Source organism: Malus domestica, chromosome 03 (assembly GCF_042453785.1).
Source record: "Malus domestica chromosome 03, GDT2T_hap1".
NCBI classification, from domain to species: Eukaryota; Viridiplantae; Streptophyta; class Magnoliopsida; order Rosales; family Rosaceae; genus Malus; species Malus domestica.
Genome location: NC_091663.1, coordinates 4,459,949 through 4,484,425, shown reverse-complemented (window position 1 = coordinate 4,484,425; position 24,477 = coordinate 4,459,949). Strand labels below are relative to the sequence as shown.

Below are 24,477 nucleotides of genomic sequence, written 5' to 3'. Positions count from 1 at the left end.
AAGGAGTACGAAGTTTGTTAGGTTTCATATCACAAAATTATCTAACGTCATGTCGAACGAATTAGCAAATGAGCAAACAAACAATTGAAGCCACAACCGTTGGGAGCAGAATACCGACTCGCATTCAGAAACTCATGGATTAAAAAGCTCCACACATCGAACAAGTAGCAAGCAATTTACAGCATCAACTCTAAAATCGTGTGATTATCTATCTAATACATACAACTTTCGGAAAGTAAAATTTGTAAACTACCCGGTGCTCCATTTTTTTTTTTTCCTTTTATTCTTATGAATGCAATGCAATTTACTTTGAAGTGGGTATCAATTAAAATGTAAAGAAAGAAAGAGAGTGAAAATTTCATTTACAAACACACGGTTCAAGGGCTCTCTTTTGCATACGAACGGGTCTCCTCTGCAACAGTCGACCACACATTTGCTATCTTTTCAGCGTATCCCACCTGTTCATGATACAGAACAATGCGTTACACCGAAGACTTGCATATGACAAGCCATTAGTAGATGCAATTATGTCTTAACATTTTTCAGATTATCCATCTCATAACACCCAGTTGAAAACCTAAGAACGAAATTAGCTTACATGAGGACTCTTCTAGAGAGCTATAACGATCTAGGTGAACAAGAACGCACGCAGTAAGTACCTGATTATGCACAAATCCCTTCAACATGTTCAAGAAGTCAGCATGCCTCTCGTTGTCAAGTCTTTCAAGTTCACTCCTGTTATATTCCTGCATTCATCAAAATCAAATTATTCTAAATTCTCGTGAGGATACTAACAATTGAGCAGAGATATTTTAGCTGGACAGGGAAACGAGTTTACAATTTCAAGTTTTACTAGAAGAGAGAATTCAAAACAATAGAAATTTTGAATAGCCTTTATCATAGACGGGAAAACAGCAATTTTAAGAGAGAAAAAAGATGCAAAAATTCACGATCAAAAACTGAAATACACACACATCATGACATGGTGTAATAGCACAAAGATCAGTTTCATGTTCCCAAAACATGGTTTTCAAAGAGAGCATCTCAGGCTTCCATAAGCATATACTTCTTCCTGTACATGCAACAACGAATAACATCCGAGACCTAAACTACTTAACATCAATGTTCACCTCAAACACCCAGTTTGGCTACCACAACTTGCAAGCTTTGATGGAATTGGCACACAAGATTAACTAAGCCCTCAAAGAGGTGCAAAGCTCTGGCTAGACCTCACATTACAAGACCAGAGAGGCAAGCCAAAAGATGCAAGGATTTAAAAGTTACGTAAATGCAATTTCTACAGCCATAATATTAGTCCACAAACGAATAAGGAACACTCCACTCCCCTAGCTTTTTATAACCCATCTCAACTAGTGAACGAAATGGCCAAATACTATCATCATCAAACACTAAGTGAATCATGCACATAAAAAATGTTGTGAGCTTGAATGCTGCGAGATTATCACATTTACAATCAGAGTGAGTAAATTCCTTGAAAGGAGTGAGGCTAGACACATTTTACGGTCACTAATGCAAAGCATACAAAAGGGACAGCTACACATAAGATGGAAGAAACACAGGGAAACAAACATGAAACCTGTGATTTAACAAAAGAAATGACTCCTTGTGGATCTAAAACAGGGGCAGGAGCCACAGAACCAGACTCTCAAGCATTTGGGATGCAAATCCCTTCACATAAAAGTTCATACAAAGTTTATGAGATTTCTTAACAACTAACATATTTAATTACCATGAACTGGAAAGATTACCGTTGTCAGTAGTATATTAAAAATAATTTCAAAAGTATAATGGTACCTTGATCCGCTCATATTCTCTGATTGCTACATTTTTAGCATCCTCAGTGGCTCTTATGGTTTCATTTAACTCCTCTAGTTTTCGATTCCTTGATTTGTCACCACCAAAAATTTTATTGGATTGAACTTCAAGTTTTTCAGCCCGTGATTGCAGCGAACCCAGATCTGATAGAAGAGTCTGCACTGTCAATAGAGCACTGGACCTATCCGAGAATGCACCATTGACAGCTAACATTAGCCCCAGATATTCATGAAATGTATCCTGCAATACGCATAGTACGAACAATCATTAATACAATTGATGGGTTTCCTTCTAAAGTAACAATGAAAAACAGCTGAAGAAAATGTACTACCTAGTGCATACATAAACATTACTAACCAAACCAATCTTATAGTTCAAAATGCAATGAAAAACAAAAGGGTGACAAAATTACGAAATGCTTGACGGTTTGAGCATTTAACTCCCGATAGAATCTGCTGGCTTTGACTGCAGCAGTTGCCACATTCTTCATGTCGGCAGCCCGCACTCTCTGAGAGTTGAACAAGGCCTCCTCGTTCTCAAACTTGGTCAGCTTAATAAACGCTAGTCCTAACTCTCCCATCGTCTCCCCCATGTCCTGTTGAGCTTTAACGAGTGATTCGGCCTATAAATCAAAGCAATTAATCACTCTAAAGTGAAACATACACTCAAACCACACAGATATGATCACTTCAGTACACATTACCTGCTGAGATGCATGAATGAGATGTTGCTCCAGCTCATTCATCTTCTCTTTCTTTTCTAAAAACTCCTTATCCTCCTCCCCCACCAGCGGCCTCGAAGCTCCCCAATCATTAGCCACAGACTGCTTCAACTCCTTGAACAACCTCAACAAATCCCTGCCCCCTTTCGCAGGCTGAACCACCTCGTGAAGCGCCAGTGGCGGAGCACTCTCCGAAAACAACTGATTCGGAAGCTTCACGGCCCCATCAAGCATCCTAGACGCCACATCAGTGGTCAATGCCAGGGGTAGCTTCCCCTGCACCTGCAAAAACACCTTCAATTCGTCGCTTCTTTTGATCACCGGGTGCGAAGCCAATCGCCTCAAGTACTTTTCCAATGCCACTCTTCTCTGCTCCACAAACTCCTGTTTCTGCATCACCTGACTCTCCACCACGCTCTTGTCTGGCCTCGGCGGTATAAAGAACCCTCTGTACGACTCTGCCAACCGGTCTGATAACGTTACCACGTCCCGAAACCGTCGCCGGACTCCGAATTCCGATCCGCCGAAATCCGGAATGTTCGTCCGAGTCGTGATCAGGTACGTGACGTAATTGTTAGCTCCCGGAACGATCGAATTCCCGCTTTCCGGCTCCTTCTGCGGATTCGAGACCGTGATTTTGATGTACTCGGATGTGGAAGATGGAGATCGCGAGAGAGAGTACGAGCTCGAGTTGTCGGAGCTCTTACCAGGACTCTCGATGCCGTGGATTTCGGCGGCGGTTTCGGCATCGTAGGGGCTGTAGATCACGTCGGCGTAAGAAGGCGGGTCGATGTAAGTGGTGTTGTCCGGGGCCGAGCTAGGGTTTCGGACGTCGCGGTACGGTGCGGGAACGAACAGGGGATCGGCGTCGTCCTGTGGCGTTGTATTGGCGGTGGTGGCGGGGACTTCGGATACGATCTGGGAGGAGGACGGCGACGACGAGAGAGGGTGTGTCGTATCGGAGAGCGACGACATGGCGCTGCGATAATTCGAGTACGATTTATTGCCGTTAGATTGATCGTCGAGGACGAGATTTTCCATTTCTTCTTTCGGCTCGTGGAGGTGGGCTTCGTCGGAGCCCCGGTTCTCAGAGCCCATCATCTCCTTCCTTCACCAGAACCAAACCAACGGGAGAAGAAGAAAAGAGTTGGAGGAGGAAGTAATTAGTCTAATATTTGAGGGGCATTTTGGGGTGTTGCAGAAGTGGCAAACTTGACTGGAATTCGGCAGAGGTGGCTTGACACGTAATATTTTCCAAAATCATGATAGACACGTGCTAGGAAACTTTTGTGCTACTACATTGTATATGATATATATTTAATGAAATTTTATGGCATGCTGGGTTTTCGAAAAACATATTACATATTATGTTATACGAGTTTTCTAAACCTGGGGCTAGTACGTTAAAAATTAACTGTTTTGGCATTACTTATATATACATCAACTTGGTTTACTCATATTTTGTTTTGCGTCCCCTCATAACTTAGAATCGAGACGTACAATCCCCGACGTCAAGATACTCCCACATTGGCATCTTGGAGTCTTCTCGGCCTACAATCCCACCTCCTTGTTCATTCAATTTTCTATTATTCATTTTTAGTGTCTCGTATTAGTTGCATGCTCTAAACACGTTCCACAATTTCATATTCATTATAATTAAATTTACAAGTTTTATTTATGTTGGTTAATTATTTTTAGTTCTCATGCATCATAATATAACTTCGTAACCTTCAGATGTTGGTTATCGGACATGTCATGACTGGGTGGAGAAGAGAAGACGATTGACTAAGGGGAGGGATAGGGAGAGGGAGAGGGAGAGTCACATGGGTATGGAAGAGGGTATGCTGACTGTTGAGAAACAACGACGGGTTTTGTTGGTTGGATTCGAGTTTTGGATGGGATTATAATTTTAGGTTCGGAGTGTTGTGGAGTACTTAGATTTTTATTTGGACTAGATTAGTAATTGCAGACGGATTTTAAGTTCGTATTTTATAGGACATATTTTGAATTTTAATTCGAAATTACTAAATCACTCGATGATGGTTAAAGAAAACTAAAAGTCTCTGAGTATTTCACTTCAAAAAATGCAAAAGACCTTGATGTGGCACCAGCTAATCCATTTTTATGAAGAAAAAAAAAGATAACTATCTATATCAAATGACTTGATGTTTTTTTTTAACAAACGATAATATATGTATTAAGAGATGGGGTGGGCACAATGGACTAATAATAATGTGGTTCAAATTCGTCTTTGCTGATAATCGAACCTAAATCTCTCACTTACAAGTGAAAAGAAATACCACTAAATCTTAATACTAAGTGGCAAATAATTCGAGGTTATTATCAGGGAATTAAATATACTCTGGACCTTAGTGTCAGAAGCTTAAGGATCAAATCATTTAGACTGCTGATTGGTGTGTAAAAGAAATCAGAGCCATTAATTTTATATGGTGATCAGAAAAATAAATTAATGAAGACCGTTAGATTAAATTTATGCGATCCAGATAAATTAAACTCTAAGCTCCGAACACTAGGTCCGGAACGGATCCAATTCCTTTTATCAGAACCCAAACATAAACAAAAGGGATTTTGCCCAATAAAGAATAAAACATCGAAACGGGAGAACAGTACTCGGATCCTCAGCAGGATCCGATTCGGATAATTTTATTACTGTTGACTCCACTAACACCGCATCCAAACACTCAGATTAGGTTTTCGTTTTACTTTCTATACTTCTCATCTTCCTTTCGTTGGGCGTTTCCAAAGCTTCAAAGTAGCGCGCACAAGAGTGTCCAAACTCTCTCTCTCTCTCTCCAATCCAATCTCACTAACCCCAAAAAGCCAGACCTCCAATGGCGTCCAAGTTCGGGTTGGCCGGAGGCGTACCGGAGCGCCGGGTCCGACCCATTTGGGACGCCATCGATTCTCGCCAATTCAAGACCGCTCTCAAGCTTGTCACCGGCCTCCTCTCCAAGTACCCCAATTCGCCCTACTGCCTGGTAATTTCTCGCTCCCCCCTCTTCTTATCCGACGTCGTTTTGCTCTTTATATATTCGTAAATCCGCTAACTTTCTCGGCCGCTTTTTCGCTTCGCAGGCGCTTAAAGCTCTCGTCTTGGAGAGGATGGGGAAATCCGACGAGGCATTGTCGGTCTGCCTGAACGCCAAGGAGCTTCTGCACTCAAACGACTCCGTTTTGATGGACGATCTCACCCTCAGCACCTTGCAAATCGTCTTCCAACGGCTCGATCACTGTCAGTATATATATACATTTTACATTTCTTGAATCTATTGTGGCAACACAGAATGCACACATTGCCGAATTTCTTATCTGTTTTGTTTGTAAAACCAGTGGAAATGGCTACGAGCTGTTACGAATACGCTTGCGGAAAATTTTCCAACAATTTGGAGCTCATGATGGGCCTCTTCAACTGCTATGTTCGCGAATACTCGTTTGTAAAGCAGCAACAGGTTTCTTTTTCTCTTCTTACCTTCGTCGTTGTATCTTTTGTTTTCGTGTAATTTATCATTATATATGTTTGTATCAGACAGCTATAAAAATGTACAAGCTTGTTGGGGAGGAGAGGTTTTTGCTATGGGCAGTGTGTAGCATCCAGTTACAGGTAACACCGGTTTTCTTTTTGCCATTTTTTGTGTATTGTAGAAAGGATTATCAGTGTGACAAACCTTTTCAAACATGGCGCATAATTTGTTTTGTTTCCTATTAAAACTACAATCTTTATACTCGAATTCTCATTACATGTATACAAATTTGATTCTCGTTGACCAAATGGGAAAACATGAAAGAAAGATACGTTATGCATTTGCTTATGTTATGGGGCTCGAATTTTTGTTAGGTTTTTTGTGGCAATGGGAGTGAGAAGCTATTAACTTTAGCGGAAGGTTTGATTAAGAAACATGTTACCTCCCACAGCTTGCATGAGCCTGAAGGTATACATTTTTTTTCACTACTTGTCGTGGCCTATGTCGAATTGTAATTTTATGTTGGTGGACACCTCTAATTCATGTGCTAAAAGTTTGTACTTGGCTTCAGCTCTTATGGTCTATGTTTCCATATTGGAACAACAAGCCAAATATGGGGATGCTCTGGAAATTCTCTCTGGAAAGTTAGGATCGCTTTTGATGGTTGAAGTTGATAAGCTACGCATACAGGTACTTTCTAAAGCTTTCGTTTCCTGAGGTTTTGCCATTAGTAATCTACTGCTCGGATTTGAATCTAAATGTCTATGTTATGTACTCACAGATGTTTCCACGTGTCTTTGTCAGTTAATTTTTTTTTTCTTTTATTTAGGAAGAAGTTTTAACTAGAAAAAAGAAATAAAAAAAAGTAAAAGGATTGAATTTGAAAATGATTATAAAAACGCACTGAGAATTCAGAGGTTGAGATCACATACCAAATTAGTAGAAAAGATGAAAAAGTGCACCTGTTTGCCAACTTTCGTCTATTATTGAATTCAATTTATCCAAGAAAGTAGAATTAACAGACATGTTCCGTGCAAATACAAAAAGATATCAAACTCAAATTGAATATGAATTTGTACTGGAAAAAGTCGTCCACAAGCATGCTTTGGTTTGTTGCAATGGTATCAGTCATCTTATTCTGATTAGACTGGATTAGAGTTTATTTTTGCTGTTTTTAAGTACTGGGATTTGCAATTCATTAGCTTATTGTTTGTTAATGTTGAAGCTTCTATGGAAAACACATTTTGTTTCCCCTTATCCCTTGTTTCTTTTCAAGGAAGACAGACGGATAACATTGCTTTGAAATAATAAATAATGCTTGTGAAATTTAGACTGCTAAACAAGTTTTGCTTTCCTTAAGAATTAGTTTAATAAGGTTAGTTATGAATAGACGAATAAATTAGTTTTCTCTAAAGAAATAACTCATTTGCATACAAATGAAAGCCTCAATATAGGATATAAGACTGCATATAATTATTTTACTTTGTTTGAGTCTTTTTTTTTTTTGGGTCAAAACTTTTAACTTTTGTATTTACTAGCTTGAATGGTTCTTTGCCACTTGTTTGCTTTTCTTATCAACTTGTCCACTTTGACTTTAAGTTGACAGGGGAGGCTTCATGCTCGGGCAGGTGACTACACTGCTGCTGCCAGCATATTTCAAAAAATCCTAGAATTATGGTATGCTTGTGACAACTTTTTGTCATTATGAAAATAATCTTCCAGTATTAGTATGCAAAGCGGCTACTTTTTTCAGACAGAAGAAGACTAGTTTGTTCTTGACTGCCTTTAATCGTATGGTCTATATGGGATATGTTCATAACTTCATATTGACGTTGTCTTTATTTCATGTAGTTGAGGGTGTTTTGATGCCCTCCATTCAAGTTAGTGATGCTTCTTAGCTGCATCCAAGACATGCTAGGCAATACCCCTTCCCTTTTATTTGTTCTCCAGATTTTTATGCCTTCTGGATCAGGACCTTGTCAATATTTTCTTTTAAGAAAGCCTTTTCCATATATATTTCACAGTAGTATTTATTGATATTTGGCACATTATCTGCATAGTTAACTTACTTATCCTGAAGGATAAGTTTTTCAAGTATTGATTGCCTGTTTTTATTCAGGGCCTTGATGTGCCTTTTCTGTCATTCGGATCACTTTATTTTCATTACAGAGATTTTGACTATTAGTATTGTTTCTTTCATCTGGCAGTCCTGATGATTGGGATTGTTTCCTACATTACCTCGGTTGTTTGTTGGAGGACGACAGCAATTGGTGCAATTTGGCCAACACAGATCCAATTCATCCTCCAAAATTCATTGAGTGCAAGATTTCAAACTTGGGAGATGAAGTGGTACAAACTTTTTATTTTTTTGCTATTAGAGAGTTGAGTGGTTCATGTTTGTCCTTAGTTAATTTGACTTTCTATTTCTGTGTTATATTTTGTCTGTTGCATATTTCTAGCAGAGCCATTCTTTTCTTTAGAATTTGATTTTTGCTTATTGGATTGCAGTTTGATTCTCGCATGTCAAGTGCATTGGAATTTGTACAGAAGTTACTAGAAAACATCGGTGATAATTTTTTAAGGTCTCCATACTTGGCAAATATTGAAATTGAAAGGAGGAGGCACCTACATGGCAAGGGGGACGCTGACAAGTTAATGGAGTCTCTAGTCCAATACTTTCTAAGGTAATCACGAATTTCCCATCTTCTCTATAGTTTTCACATTTGAGTGGGCTATTTATGTATTCTTTGTGTTGCTCATTATGGTGGTTAAAAGGATGAAGTTTGTTAACTTCTGAAAAATTATTAACTTGAATGACCTGGCAGAATTTATAAAGCTGCAGTCATTTTGTTTTCAAATGTAAACTTGCTGATAATGATATGTACTTTTGCATATTGTAACCAAATTTATAAAACTACAGTTTCAAATTGGTTGTTTGATTTACTTTCAATCTCAGGTTTGGTCACTTGGCCTGCTTCACTTATGATGTCGAGATGTTTCTTGAAGTTTTAACCCCTGATAAGAAGGCAGAACTGCTGGGGAAGTTAAAGGAAAGCTCTGACTCTATTTCAACTGTTCCAACAAAAGTTCTTGGGCAGTCAATAACACTCTTTAAATTTCAAGAATTGATCGGAAACACATTCAAGCTTCCTGTGGGTGGTGCGACTCTTAATCTGTATCTGTTGATTTTCTTCAACTTCATTTTATGATGTGCCTAAGGAATATCTCTTATAAGTGATATCTGAAAGTGGTGGTATTATTTCTCTAAGTTGACGTTCGTTGATATTGGTCATGAGCCTTAGACCAAGTTTTGGGATGATTTATGATGTGGGGAGTCTTCGTAGAGGGTTCTTTTCACAAACTTTTTTTCCAGATTGCAAATAGCATGGATGTAGGGCTTGCATATTATATAACCAAGTCCGTTTGTCACATCCAACAGTCTTATTTTTGTGTGAGCAGTAACAGATGAAAAGCAGTAGATAGGACGGGATGGGTGATGAGTTGCAGTTGTATGTTTGATGTTAATTTAGGGTAGGCAAGGGTGTTGGCTTTCCATAGGGTATTCTTAAGCCCTTAAGTTTTTTTTTTTTCCCTTAGTGGGATGCAGTTTGTGGGAGGCTTTTAGTAAGTGTTAATCTTCACAGGCTGTGTGTGCATCACTTATTTTTCAGTTGGTTGGTGGCAAGTCAAATGTAGCTCTTCTTGAATGTCGGCTTGGTGTCCTTTTTTTTTTCTTTAGTTTTTGTGTACTTGTTGTGTCTACCATGAGTGTAACAATAAAAACATGTTATTAAGCTGTCCTTTGAGTCATACAATATTAATTTTAGCCATTTTTCTTCAGAACTTGAGGGATCTGCTGTGCAGATGGTGAAGATGTATTGTCAAAACCTTCCACTTTCGAAGGACTTGGATTCGCAAGAGAGTATGCATGGCGAGGAGCTGCTCACAATGGCATGCAATGTGTTGATTCAGGTATGTCATACATCTACAAACGTATTCTTCCGTAGTGACTTGATATATTTCTTGGCTTGTTTTACTAAAACCAATTTTCAGTTTGTTAAGTTTTTTATTATTAATATACTCTTATTGAGGCTGGTCTCATACTCATACTGGTTTCGGTATAGTTATTCTGGCGTACAAGGAATTTCGGCTACTATTTTGAAGCAATTATGGTATTGGAATTCGGCTTGACCATTCGAAAGTGAGGATCCCCTGTTATTTTTAGTATCCTTATTATGGGAATTATTGTTTTAAACTTGATGTTGTGCACCATGGCATCAAGTCGAATTTATAGTCTTCTTTTCTTGATCTTCTGTCACATATAGCATCCTAATCACTATGGTACTGATATGTATGTCGGTACAAGATATTGTTTCCAGTTGAGCAAATGGAGCCTTAATGCATTTTCTTAGCTGTATGCTTAATGTGCTTAATCAACACGATGCTTTGCTTTAGGTCTGATTACCTTGTTAATTGAATTGTGCATGGTTTTGTATCCATGGAGAATATTTTGCATTATTGTATCCATATAAATCTTTATTCTATCTGCTTATATAACATTATTAATTTGGTTTGTTTTGCAGATATGTATGGCAGTACAAGATATTATTGCTGCACTTATATTCTCACTTAGGTGCCCTTTCATTAGCATATGAGTGGTAAATAACAATTAATGTAACCTTAGAACTTGTTATGCCGAAGAATATTCCGTTGCTGGTCCAGTTATGTCATGCCAATCACTTGCTGATTAGTGGCTATGACTGGGCTTTATTGTTTATTTTACATTTACTAAATTTATGTCGGTGCCTTCTTTTTTTGTTCTTGTTTAGGTTCAGATCGTTGGATGTGAAAAATATCTTGATGGAAACTGTTTCACACCATATTTTACCCCAGATGTTGGTGTCTCCCCTATGGGCAGATCTAAATAATCTGCTAAAGGATTATCTCAAGTTTATGGATGACCACTTAAGAGAATCAGCAGACCTTACATTTCTTGCCTATCGTCATAGAAATTACTCAAAAGTACGTAATGTATTTGACATTATGAATTTCTTTATTTCACTACCTTATCTTGTCCTCAATAGCACATGGTCCACGGCTCCAGGCTCTCTCTCTCTCTCTCTCTCTCTCTCTCTGGATACTGCCTTATCAAAACCAAGACTTTTCATTATGATAAACTATTTTTCATTCCAGGTAATTGAATTTGTCCAGTTTAAAGAAAGACTGCAACAATCTAATCAGCATCTAGTGGCGAAGGTTGAAGGACCCATTCTACAGTTAAAGCAGAATGCAGATAACATTGATGATGAAGAGGTAACTTTTGTTTGCAATTTTTCATTGAATGTATGTACTTATCATATGATAGCTAACATGTTTGTGCTTATTTTTTGTAGACTGTTCTTGAGAGCTTGAAATGCGGTGTTCACTTTGTTGAACTCTCTAATGAGATTGGATCCAAGTCTTTGACCTTCAATGAAGATTTGCAGTCCCGTCCATGGTGGGCACCAACTGCAGAAAGAAACTATCTTTTAGGTCAGTATCACATGGGCCATATCTCCAGCTTTATTTATTAGTCATTACAACTTTGCTACAAAAAAAAATATGAGCAACAATTGTTGGCCTGTTGATACATTGCATAACCGGAATGTATTAAGTGTTGGATTCACAGAACTAAGGGCAATTTTTATTTCGCCAATCTTAATTCTATTGCGTGATTCTTGTTCAATCTTTGAAGAGTAGGCATTAGTATCTATCAATATATATGTTCATGCTCTTGATACTATGGTCTTGTTTTTTGTCTTGTCTTCGCCTCTGATAATAGTTTCTAGAACTGACTTGAGATTTATCAATGGTCAGGTCCTTTTGAAGGAGTATCCTATTGTCCAAAAGAGTACTCGGTATGAAATTCTGTCTTGTACAATGGATTTTATATACGGTGATTTGGAGAAGTTGATTCCATGAAGTTACTCTGTCACCCTACTTATTTATTTGAGTTTTTCTCTTTGCCTTTCGTAATTTAATATTTTTTCTTTCTGATTGTGCCAAATTTAGGTGAAAGAAAGGGAAGCAAATGTAAGGAGAGTTATTGAGAGGAAGTCTCTTCTCCCTCGGATGATTTATTTGTCCATACAGAATGCTTCAACTTCACTCAAAGAAAATCTCGAGGCCAATGGAACAACATCTGACTCTAAAGTCCCTTCGGAACTTAAGAGTTTGCTTGAGCGCTATGCAAAAATGTTGGGATTCACACTAAATGATGCTATAGAAGTGGTTTTGGGGGTCTCTAGTGGCCTAAAGTCGTTTGAGGTAGTATTGCGACACCAAGTTTATTCTATACTCATTTTGGCATTATGTTCTCCTTCCTTTGAAGATTTACACCCACATGCATAAGGGTGAGAGCACCCATATGTTGACAGTGCATCAGACGACACTGATTGACTCGATAAATTAACTTTTATTGCAGGTCTTTGGTGCGGACTTGATTGACTGGATAAATTTTTCTGTGTTTCTGAATGCATGGAACTTGAGTTCCCATGAAATTGGGCAAGCAAATGGTGATGCAGGTCTGTCTCGAGCATGGCACTGTGTGGATTTGCTGTTGGAGAAGTATGTTTTGGAGAAAGTTAGCTCGATGGAGACTTTAATTAGCTCTCCTTGGGTTGATGTTCCAGTTCTGGTTCAGTTGGTTACAGAACCTTTGGCCTGGCACGCTCTTGTAATTCAATCTTGTACTCGGTCATCTCATCCGTCTGGAAAGAAGAAGAAGAAAACTGGAGTTCTGGATCATTCTAGTCTGTCCCATATGCGGGATTCTGTCCAGTCTCTCTGTAATACTCTGGAAAAAGTTATGAAATGGTTAAGAGAACAGATCAACAGGCCAGAGGATGAAAGTTTAGACACTTTACTCTCCTCTTTGCAGAATAAAGGACAGAATGAAGGCCCTGGGCAGGTTTTCCATATCCTAGAAACTTATATCTCATCCGTAGATGACACAGAGGTCGGTGATAGAATTTCCCGAGCATTGACGTCTTGGAGTCCTCCTGATGTTGCACGGAAGCTAATAACTGGGAAATGTACGGTGCTGTCTGAGTTTGTAAGGATCTGTGGATCCAAACTAAAGTTGTTGCAGACATTGAAACAGCAGATAGCTCAAGTCTGAAGAACGATTGTCAAAGTTACTATGATGTTTCATGTGCTGTCCAAATTTTCGTGATCCAGCAAGGCAAGAGATCGAAGGAGACTGGCGTTTCCCTTGTCAGTAAAACTTTTATACTGTTTTTTTTTTGTATTTTTTTACCGGCGGTGGTTCTGTAAGCAGTTGTGCCGTAATTTTCTTGTTGGGCAGTGTACAACAACAGTTTTTTCTTTACTTGTTCCTCAGTGTGTTTGAGAGTTGGCACAGGCTTGTAACTTCAGTAATTTTTTTTAGGCACAAAATTTTGGACAATGTATCTTCCAATTTTTTGTTGTCTGGTATTTTATCTCTCATAATTTGTCAAATTTTCTTGTGAAATGGAGTTGATCAAAGTATTAGTTCTTTGGTTCATGTTGCCCCATGTGATTAGGGCTCGTCTGGAACTGTTTTTATTTATTTATTTATTTTTATAAAAGCACTTATTCTTTGAAGTACTTCTGTAAAAGTGCTTCCATTAAAAGTGTTTGTACCATACTTGACCAATTTCGAAACTACTGAGCACCAGTCAACGTTATACCGTCAAGGATCCAGAAGAGTTTTCCTTCAATCAGGAGGCCAATTATAGCGCGACACGTGTCAACATCAGAAGCCAATCATAGCGCGACATGTGTTAACATCAAAAGCCAATCACAACACGACACGTGTCAATGTCAGAATGAAACTAGAAACTCTCTTTTATAAATAGATATCATTCTCTCACAATATTTCATAATGTCATTTATACTAAATCATTCACTAGTACTTACTAAAGGAGAGCTTGAACCTATGTACTTGTGTAAACCCTTCACAATTAATAAGAATTCCTCTACTCCGTGGACGTAGCCAATTTGGGTGAACCACGTACATCTTGTGTTTGCTTCCCTGTCTCTATCCATTTACATACTTACTTATCCACACTAGTGACCGGAGCAATCTAGCAAATGTTACAAACTTAACACTTTCTGTTGTACCAAAGTCCTCACTGATTTTGTGCATCAACATTTGGCGTCGTTTGTGGGAACGACACTTATTCCCACTCTCTTCAGCTTTGCCAAGCTGGTTTCCACCATTCGTACACTCTCTTTTGACCAGGCATCCCTCTCCAACATGGGGAGCGAAGGAAGTCACAGCACACAGAATGACACCCTTCTTGCATCTAGTGCGAAACAACGAAAGAATGAAGGAAAAAGGGTTGCTCTTCAAGCTAAAGTCGATGAGCTAGAAGCTCAGAACAACAAGATAGCAATGAAAAATGAGGTCCTCCAGGAGTAGTATGAGAACATTTTTGAGACGCTCCACGAAACTAGGCGTACTCAAACACGGGAGCTCGTTGCCCCTATGGACATCAACCATCATCTGGGTACCCCCAACACGGAGGGTCACCTTCTTTTGACATGGGTATCCCTGATGAGAAACGAGCTAATCATCAAAACATTGATCAACATGAGACTTATCTCAACCCAGATGCTTCGACCCGAAGCAGGAGAAGTAGAGGAAGACACCTCATTGTAGAAGGGTTGGAATGATCGAAAGCCGTTTATTGTGACTGCCGAGACTTCCTAAAGCAACGTCGAGAGAATCCTCTCCACATATGCTCGAAGATCAATGACCCAAGGGTTTCTAAAAGACTCGGTCCCCTCTTACGACCCAGGCCCGCTACTAATCTAGGGAAGCAACAACAGGTCCCAGAGGAACATAAAGGTACATGAGACTCTGAGGTATTCCGACATACTCGCCCTAGAAGTCAGTATGACGAGTCCAAGAAAAAACCACATGCCCTTGCTCAAACTTTCCTACTTCAAAGAGGTGATGAAGACTTACGAAAGAAAATTCCAGTGGTACATGGCTCCACTCAGGACCCCCTTGTCCTACAGCTCCTTGAAGAAGTAAACAAGTTGAAGGCCGAACGTCAGGCTGAGATACCTGACTGGAACCAACCTAGGCCTGGCTCTCTCACAAGGAGGATCCTCGACACCCCCTTCAAGCAAATATAAAACAAAAGCTTGGTTTACAACTATACACTGGAAGGGAGGACCCAATTGAACACCTTAACCTCTTTGAGTCCACCATGGCATATCGGATGCATATCGACGAAGAGCGATGTCTTCTCTTCCCCTCCACCCTCTCTGACGGAGCTTTAAGCTGGTATTGCCGTCTTCCACCTGAGACAATAGACTCATTTGAGGAACTGAGGAAACTGTTTGTTTCTCAACACATCTTCCAGACCGATCACTTGCATTCTACAGATGACTTGTACATTATTCGCCAGAAGCCGGACGAGTCACTATGAGAGTATGCTGGTCGCTTTATCCATAAGTATTCTCGTTGCGTTGAGGCAGATGACAAGACCGCCCTCAAGGCCTCACGACAGGCCTACATGATTGTTTCTTCAAGTATATAATCAATGCCAACACTGGAAGACTTACTCTGAGGTGATGGCATAGGCTTACAACCACGCCTCTGCCGAAGCAAGGATATACCAAGGGAACCCCCATATGATTAACCCCTATCAACAAGTGGGAAGTGGAAGTCAAGTTCTACCAAGTAAGGAAATCTTGGCCATCAGACACCCATTGCATCATCTCCTGCCTCATTTAGCTACTCGCTAAGTCACCAAACATATCTGTCTCTTGGTAAGAGGAAGGATTTTTACTCTCAGCAAGCCCATTACAACAAGAGGGATAAAAGTTCGTATCAAGACAACCAGGGGTGAACGTACCGTCGACTATTATGACTATGGGGCCAAGCCTCACTCTTTCAAAGTGAAGGACTAGGTACTTAAGGAAATGCTATTATAAGAAGGCATACACATTACAAATGTTTTGACTCTCAACCGCTTGAGATCTTTTGTCACACAAGCCATTCGGCAAATATTTAAAGAAGAGGGAATTCAGACAATTTCTTCTGAGTATTTTGCGTTCCTAGCACTGGAACACTTAGTCTACGTTGACCTACCCTTATACTCCAACTCAGAGCTTCAACATGCATACTTTGACACAAAGTGTGTGAAACTAAGTGTTATAACCAACATGGTTCACATATCAAAAACATAGATCCCTTCATGCATAGCAAAACATTCATAAACATCACTCATATCAATCAACATAAACATCATACATTCCAACACATTCATACATAAATATTATACATTCCAACACATTCATACATAAACATCATACATTCCAACACATCCATACATAAGCCAACTGTGCGTCGAAAGGGTTCAATATACTTTGTGTCTTCGACACTTGCTACAATGTGCCTCGACACCTTTCCCTTATTCTCACCAACCAGGTGATGAAATGTGAAGAAGGAACTCATTTTCATGCCACCAACCAGGTGAAGAAAGAACTCATCTTTATGCCACCAACCAGGTGATGAAATGTACAACCCGTACTCTAATATCATTTGGCAACTTGCCACTCATGCCACCGACCAGGTGAAGAAGGAACTCATCTTCGTGCCACCAACCAGGTGATGAAATGTACAACCCATACTCTAATATTATTTGGCAACTTGCCACTCATGCCACCAACCAGATGAAGAAGGAACTCATCTTCGTGCCACCAACCAGGTGATGAAATGTACAACCCGTACTCTAATATCATTTGGCAACTTGCCACTCATGCCACCAACCAGGTGAAGAAGGAACTCATCTTCATGCCACCAACCAGGTGATAAAATGTACAACCCGTACTCTCCTTCATGCCACCAACCAGGTGATGAAATGTACAACCCGTACTCTAATATCATTTGGTAACTTGCCACTCATGCCACCAACCAGGTGAAGAAGGAACTCATCTTCGTACCACCAACCAAGTGATGAAAGCAACTCACCATTCATTCCACCTACCAGAAGACGAGTGGTACAACTTGTACATGTGAACTCCTAGCATTCACAAATAATAAAAAACCCTCAAGCTTGACAACTCAACTAGGGGAGCACTTATGCCCAACAAGAGTTATAGTCACCAACAAAGTCTTATTGCAAGTTAACAACAACTTCAGTGCATGGCATACGAAGATCAAACTATTCAGCCCTCTTGCATCTGCTTCAGACATTTCCCATCTGTAACAATGCAAACACTACAACTCGTAGAAAGCTTCACACACTCTTGATTAAGACAGTGTGAAGCAAAACCAATTTATGATGCCAACAAGAGCTTCATCAAAAGAGTTCAACCACAATTCTCAAAAGCTTCACACACTCTTGATCAAGACAGTGTGAAGCAAAACCAATTTATGGTGCCAACAAGAGCTTCATCAAAAGAGTTCAACCACAATTCTCAAAAACTTCACACATTCTTGATCAAGACAGTGTGAAGCAAAACCAATTTATGGTGCCAACAAGAGCTTCATCAAAGGAGTTCAACCATAATTCTCAAAAGCTTCACACACTCTTGATCAAGACAGTGTGAAGCAAAACGAATTTATAGTGACAACAAGAGCTTTATCAATGGAGGGCAACCACAGATCTCAAAAGCTTCACACACTCTTGATCAAGACAGTGTGAAGCAAAGCCAATTTATGGTGCCAACAAAAGCTTCATCAAAGGAGTTCAACCACAATTCTCAAAAACTTCACACACTCTTGATCAAGACAGTGCGAAACAAAACCAATTTATGGTGCCAACAAAAGCTTCATCAATGGAGGACAACTACAATTCTCAAACCTTTGAAGCAAATTCAAGACTGTTCGAAGCAAATTCAATTTATATGGTTCATCCAAACCTTCGCCTATTACAAGGTGTAACTTGCATCACAATCTCTTGCTCAACAGTGTGGAAGCAAAATTTGTATATGTTGTCTCTCCCATATTTTCAAATTTCTAGTTTCTCCCCCCCCCCAAAAAAAAGGGAAATTCAACAAAGCTTCATCAATGGAGGACAACTACAAATTCTCAAAAGCTTCACACTATCTTGATCAAGATAGTATGAAGCAAAATCAATTCATGGTACCCAACAAAAGTTTCAACTCCAAAACTTCACCTACAAAGCTTCAACTCCAAAGCTTCACCTACAAAAGCTTCACCCACAATAGCTTCACCCATAAAAGTTTCACCAACAAAAGCTTCACCCACAAAAGCTTCACCCACCACAAAAGCTTCACCAACCACAAAAACTTCACCTACAAAAGCTTCACCCATAAAAGCTTCACCAACAAAAGCTTCACCCACAAAAGCTTCCCCCACCACAAAAGCTTCACCTACAAAGCTTCAACACAAAAGCTTCACACTATCTTGATCAAGATAGTATGAAGCAAAATTAATTCATGGTACCCAACAAAGCTTCAACCTCAAAGCTTCACCTACAAAGCTTCAACACCAAAACTTCACCTACAAAGTTTTAATATATATATATATTTATTTATTTTTTAAAATTCAAAAATTCAAAAATTCGAAAAAAAAAATCGAAAAAATTCAGAAATTAGAAGGAAATGCCTCATTTGTCAACTCCCTCAACCGGAGACTTGGGGGACTCCTACCATATGCTACTGCACTTTGATACTCGGAAGTCTCACGACCACTTAGTGACTTGGATTTTTCAAGTCTCCAAACGAGAAGTTTTCCTCACTTAAGAAATTAAGGGAGCACTACCTCAACCTACATGCTTCACTCACAAAGCTTCAACATACAAGCTTCAACAAAAGGAAAAATTTAAAGAACTTAGTGAAGAAGGCATTTGTGCATTTAACACAATACGTTGAAATGAAGCAAAACTTGTTTATTGATATCTTTGATAAGTTACAAATATGTACATATACATGAATCAAAATAAACAAACAAGAGAGAGCCTTCACAAAGGTTGCTCAGGAGAAGTCTCAGTAGTCGGCAGAGATCCAGAAAGAGGAGGCACCAGAGGGTGATTATTCGGAGCCTCAATACTAGTCAGAACCCCAGAAGGATGAGGCACCAAAGGTTGATCATTTGGAGCTTCATTATGCGGTACAACTCCAGAAGACGAAGACAATAAATGTCTTTGGAACAAACCCACAAACCTCTGATGATCAAGTAAAATCTGACCATCAGATTCCTGCAGCTGGTCGAGCTTCCTCTTCATGTTTGTAGCATAGTCATGTGCAAGCATGCGCAACTGTTTATTCTCATGCTTGAGCCATCTGATCTCCTGTTTGAGACTTATCACTTCAGCTGCCAATGACTCAACTTGGCGGGTTTGAGCAAATAAGCGTTGGGCCATATTAGACACAGAACCTGCACATTGAACACTGAGAGCCAGATAATCCTTAACAGCCAACTCATCATACCGTTTAGAAAATAGTCTGTTATCTTTAGGAGTGAGAAGGTTCCTGGCCACCACCGCAGCGGTCATATCATTCTTCATCATAAAGTCCCCAACGGTAAGAGGACTAGTAGGGGATAAGAATGATGAGCGCCATATATTGTTTTGAGAAGGCATGGCTGCCTCTTCACCAAAGTTCAAGTCAAAACGACGGTCGAATGGGCCAGACATTATCAGAAATGATGAAGGAGAAATGAGGTGCAATAAATCTTTGAAGTAAGGGGAAAATTCCTACAAGTAATAACTCTCTGAATGTACTTCTTACACACAATTGGTACCCTTATAAAAGAAAGGGCTACAGGGCCATTGGTTCAAAAATCGAAGAGGCACCATTCTCCGGATTCCGAAGAGGCAGCACTTTCCACAAGCAACATCAGCTCCTCGGGTACCACAAATAACTTTGCCAAAGATCTCTGACAAAGGTTAGACATATCAATTTTAAAGGTCCAGCTACCATACTATTACCCACAAGGGTAAAGGAACAGCACCACTGCTTGATAACTATAAAGTCCCAATATGTGTCAACCTCCGTGCTCCGTGGCAAGGCAGAATGGTAAAAATGCCCAACCTTTACTCACATTCGAGAAAACACTCCCAACAAGATTGCTTGCTCAAAAATCGAAGAGGCATCGCTCTCCGAATCTCGAGAGCCAGACTCCCAACAAGATTACGTGCTTAAAAATCGAAGATGCACCGCCATCCGAATCTCGAAAGCCAGACTCCCAACAGGATTACTTTCTCAAAAATCGAAGAGACACTGCTATCCGAATCTCAAGAGTTAAACTCCCAACAGGATTACTTTCTCAAAAATCGAAGAGACACTACTCTCCGAATCTCAAGAGTCAGACTCCCAACAGGATTACTTTATCAAAAATCAAAGAGACACTACTCTCCGAATCTCAAGAGTCAGACTCCCAACAGGATTGCTTTCTCAAAAATCGAAGAGGCACCATTATCTGAATCTCGAGAGCCAGATCCCCGACAAGATTGCTTGTTCAAAAATCGAAGAGGCACCGCTCTCCGAACCTCGAGAGCCAGATTTCCTTGGATAAGACTTGTCTGCAATCTTCACACGCAACATCAGCTTTCCAGATGCCACAAGCCACTTTTCAAAGTGCTCTGACAAAGTTAAAACACGTGAAGCTTGCAGCTCCCACTACATTGTTATGACCAAGAAGGGTAAAGGAATAGCACTATTACTTGTTGTTAGGGAGACTCCTATATATGTCGACCTCTATCTTCCACAGCCAGGCAGACCTGCAAATAAAAAAAAATGTTCAACTTTTCTTCATATCCAAAAGGGCACTTTTAGCAGAGTATCTCGAAATACTCAGCTTCTTTTCCTCCGGATAATACCTCTGCAAACAAGCCACACCGGAGCAAGAGTATCTTATATCATCAGGGTTAAAAGCAAAAGTATCCCATATCATGTTTTTTCCTTGTCTTTTTCTTTGGCATTGTTTTTACCTGCAAGACAATGAGAAAGAGAGCAATCAGTCAGCATTTGGAATCAAGCTTCCAGTCAGGAACTGACTGCCTAGAACCCTTTGCCTGATTACTTACCTGGCATTGCTCTCGATACTCATCTTTAACATCTTATGCTTCCAGAGAAGATACCATATCTGTCTGAGGAATAGATAGGGCAAGTGAGAAGGATACAAGGAAGCATGTGGAGACAAGCGTAACAGAACACGTGTCGATACATCTGCTACTTTGTCAATAGCAAAAATATCACATATCATCAAGGTCGAACTTACTCTAGATTTGATGGACTTGTTTTGACCCTCAAATTCTTGAGTCGGCTTTATACTCTGGAGGAAACCAGAAAACCCTCCAGCCCAGCTCAAGAATAAGCATGTAGAAAGTTATTTCTTCAAAAGAAAAAGTATCTCATATCATCTCTTCTCCATTTGCTTCTCCTTATCCTTGTTACTGTTTACGACACAAGGAGAAGGAGAACAATCAACCGGAAGCTGAAGTTGAACCTCCGATCCAAGTTGCTTGCTTAGAAGTCTGATTGCTTACCTTGTCTGTTACCTCATTCGGCAAATCTTCTAGCTCGGCGACTTGGGGGACTCCTACTATAGGGTTTGTATTGCACTTGACCAAGCCCGAAACTATAAGTAAACTTCAAGTGAAATTGATACATTACCTTGTGCATCTTCATCGGTTAAAGATACCACCCCTGGATGAAGGAAAAGTACTTTTAGAGAAAATGCCACATCTACATATGAGACAGATAAGGCAAGTGAAAATGATACCACACTTTGGTACTAAGAAGTTTCGTGATTACTCAATGGCTTGGATTTTGGAAGTCCCCAACCGAGGAGCTTCCTTTACTCGGGAACTTAGGGGAGTATTGTTTGTACCATACTTGACCAATCCCGAAACTACTGAGCACCGGTCAACGTTATACCGTCAAGGGCCTAGAAGAGTTTCCCTCCAACTAGGAAGCCAATTACAGTGTGACACATGTCGACATCAGAAGCCAATTATAGCGCGACACGTGTCAACATCAGAAGCCAATCACAACACAATACGTGTCAATGTCAGAATGAAACTAGAAACTCTCTTCTATAAATAGAGATCATTCTCTCACAATATTTCCTAATGTCATTTGTACTAAATCATTCACTAATACTCACAAAAGCAGAGCTTGAACCTATGTACTTATGTAAACCCTTCACAATTAATGAAAACTCCTTTACTTCGTGGACGTAGCCAATCTGGGTGAATCACGTACATCTTGTGTTTGCTTCCCTGTCTCTATCTATTTATATACTTATCCACACTAGTGACTGGAGCAATCTAGCGAAGGTCACAAACTTAACACTTTCTGTTGTACCAAAGTCCTCACTGATTTTGTGCATCAACAAAAAATATATTGCAATTTTTAATATAAGTGCAAGCGCTTCTTGAAAAAGCACTTTGAAGGCATAGCAGGTGCTTCCAGTTCTAGGAAGCACTTGTCAAGTGCTTTTTTGAACCCATAAGCACTTTTAACTTTTTACGCCAAACTTGGTTAGAAGCGTTTGAAGATCTGACAGCGTTTTTAGTTATTATAAAGGGAATTGTTATTAGCATTCCAAAAATCTCATTCTACACTCCTCGCAAGTGTATTTTTCTTTTTAATTATAAAAGGTTTGGAGTGTCAAATGAAATTTTTGGTATGCTAATAACAATTCCTATTATAAAAACATTTTCAAACATGTCTTCAATCTAGTGGTATTCCGATTTAAACTTTGGAGGCTGTGAGTTCAAATCTCATAAACGACAATGGAATCGCAACGTGAGTAAATGTATTATTTGTCATGTCATAGTCTAAGTTTCTAAGATTAGGATTAGGAACCGAAAAAAATCATAGATGATTTGATTGCTCCAAAGTCAGTTGGCAGGCTACCTAATACATCTCTTCTGAATTTTTCTAATTGACTGGGAGCATCCAAGACAGATATCCTCTCTTCTACAACAAAATCTGGAGAGAACCTACTTCATTTGAAATCATTAAGAAATACACAAGATTAACTACTCATCATGCTAATTAGTGCCTTGATTAATGTTTAAACAAACACTAAACACTTTGAAAGAGAAATCATCAAAGAATATCCAAACTTCGTGAAGCTGTTCACAGGTGTTAGTGTGATCCTACTTTGCTTTTGGAACTTATTACTTTTAATCCTTGTTGGTTAACTAACAAATCTTATTTTAATAAACATGGGAATCAATGGTTTACTCAAGAAGAACTAAGGTTTTCAGCTAATGAGTGACACTTCGGGGTATCTTGTTCAACCCTTTTGTTTTGTACGGTAATCATCCGTAGAATACGTTTTGGGAAATTTTATGGAGATACGAAATATGGATTCGAATCGCATGTGGTCCAATATCCTAGTAGATAGGGTTTTGGGTTTTCACTTATGTATCTCGGGTTCAAAACTTCCCCGTTCCGTAAAATATTGCAGTAAGTTCGAATCCTCCCTCCCTTACAACGAGAACAACCAAACTTTATCCCACTAAGTGGGGATGGCTCTATGAATCATAGAACGACGATGCGCTCGGTCTTGCGATGTCTTCTGTTAGCTCCAAGTATTCTATATCTTTTGTTAAAGTCTCATTCAAAGTCTTTCTAGGTCTTCCTCGACCCCTATTGCCCTAACCTCCGTCTCACAACTGCATCTTCTAACTAAAACATTTGTATGTCTTCGATTCATGTGTCCAAACCACCTCAACCGACTCTCCTTAATAATACTAATTTAAAAATAATAAAGAAATATGGGTTCGAATAATTGAGCAGGAGGATTGAAATTATTGAGTGAAGATGGGGGAGGTGATAAGGGTAGGAAACTTGTTAGGTCCATGGAATTCCAAAGGTGGAATTTTGTTGCATCAATTTCATGAATTTTGTTGCATCAATTTCATAACGGAAAAAATTAGTCAACTAATGCAACAAAAATTATTCCTTTCTTCTTCTTCCTCCCTACCAAATCAACCCAAAATTCAACCCCCTTTAACTCTCCCTATTTAATTTATAGGTTTGAATAATACAAGAAAAATACCAAAAAATGGGTGAATGAGAAAATTTAGAATGCTTGAAAGTGTCTTGGTCCACAAGGCAAGATAGATGATGGACAAGTGGTAGTGTGATTCACTTTCCATGCATGGAGATGATGAAACAAGAACGACAATGATCATTTCTCGTATTACATACAGTCTATCATATTACGTTGTTTGTTTATGTCAGTCTAAATAAATGGTCTAAATTTAGGATCTGGCATAAAGGTACACTTGACGGTCAATAGTTAACATTTTCCGACCATCGAGCTTTTCGATTGTTCACATCAAGTAAAGCGTAACTCTCTATCCCTTGAGAGTCACAAGGAATTGACATGCTCAAAGCATAGAATCTCCATTTGTTTAAGACTTGGTTGAAGAGGGCATAGTGGGTGAACCAATTCCCTTTATGGTTGGA

General features: G+C 39.4%; 2 protein-coding genes across 3 annotated transcripts; one reads left to right on the top strand and one right to left on the bottom strand.

Annotated features, from left to right (window-relative positions):
• Positions 1-99: 99 nt before the first annotated feature.
• On the bottom strand, positions 100-3,788 carry LOC103418273 (sorting nexin 2B). Its single transcript, XM_008356412.4, has 5 exons — positions 2,540-3,788; positions 2,249-2,458; positions 1,816-2,076; positions 660-746; positions 100-458 (listed from the first exon to the last, which is right to left on the bottom strand). Exons 1-5 carry the CDS (start codon positions 3,656-3,658, stop codon positions 378-380), a joined length of 1,758 nt encoding a protein of 585 aa, XP_008354634.3. The 5' UTR covers positions 3,659-3,788; the 3' UTR covers positions 100-377.
• Positions 3,789-5,186: 1,398 nt separating this feature from the next.
• Positions 5,187-13,552, top strand: LOC103418263 (N-terminal acetyltransferase B complex auxiliary subunit NAA25). 2 transcript variants are annotated; one of them, XM_008356401.4, is made up of 19 exons: positions 5,187-5,556; positions 5,654-5,810; positions 5,909-6,027; positions 6,105-6,179; positions 6,414-6,507; positions 6,611-6,729; positions 7,646-7,716; positions 8,247-8,388; positions 8,548-8,723; positions 8,996-9,198; positions 9,881-10,011; positions 10,164-10,240; positions 10,623-10,697; positions 10,869-11,061; positions 11,233-11,352; positions 11,433-11,571; positions 11,896-11,936; positions 12,091-12,345; positions 12,503-13,552. In XM_008356401.4, exons 1-19 carry the CDS (start codon positions 5,410-5,412, stop codon positions 13,196-13,198), a joined length of 3,030 nt encoding a protein of 1,009 aa, XP_008354623.3. In that variant the 5' UTR covers positions 5,187-5,409; the 3' UTR covers positions 13,199-13,552. The 2 variants fall into 2 exon arrangements, with proteins under 2 accessions (XP_008354623.3, XP_070674953.1); XM_070818852.1 differs by having other exon boundaries at positions 5,262-5,556; positions 6,109-6,179.
• The last annotated feature ends 10,925 nt before the right edge of the window (positions 13,553-24,477 follow it).

Coding starts and splice junctions, on each gene's coding strand:
- LOC103418263 (XM_008356401.4), top strand. CDS start 5,410: ATGGCGTCCAAGTTCGGGTTGGCCGGAGGCGTACCGGAGCGCCGGGTC. Junction 5,811..5,908: donor CTTCCAACGGCTCGATCACT/GTCAGTATATAT, acceptor TTGTAAAACCAG/TGGAAATGGCTACGAGCTGT. Junction 6,508..6,610: donor CAGCTTGCATGAGCCTGAAG/GTATACATTTTT, acceptor ACTTGGCTTCAG/CTCTTATGGTCTATGTTTCC.
- LOC103418273 (XM_008356412.4), bottom strand. CDS start 3,658: ATGATGGGCTCTGAGAACCGGGGCTCCGACGAAGCCCACCTCCACGAG. Junction 2,459..2,539: donor TCATTCATGCATCTCAGCAG/GTAATGTGTACT, acceptor TTTGATTTATAG/GCCGAATCACTCGTTAAAGC. Junction 747..1,815: donor GAGAATATGAGCGGATCAAG/GTACCATTATAC, acceptor TGATGAATGCAG/GAATATAACAGGAGTGAACT.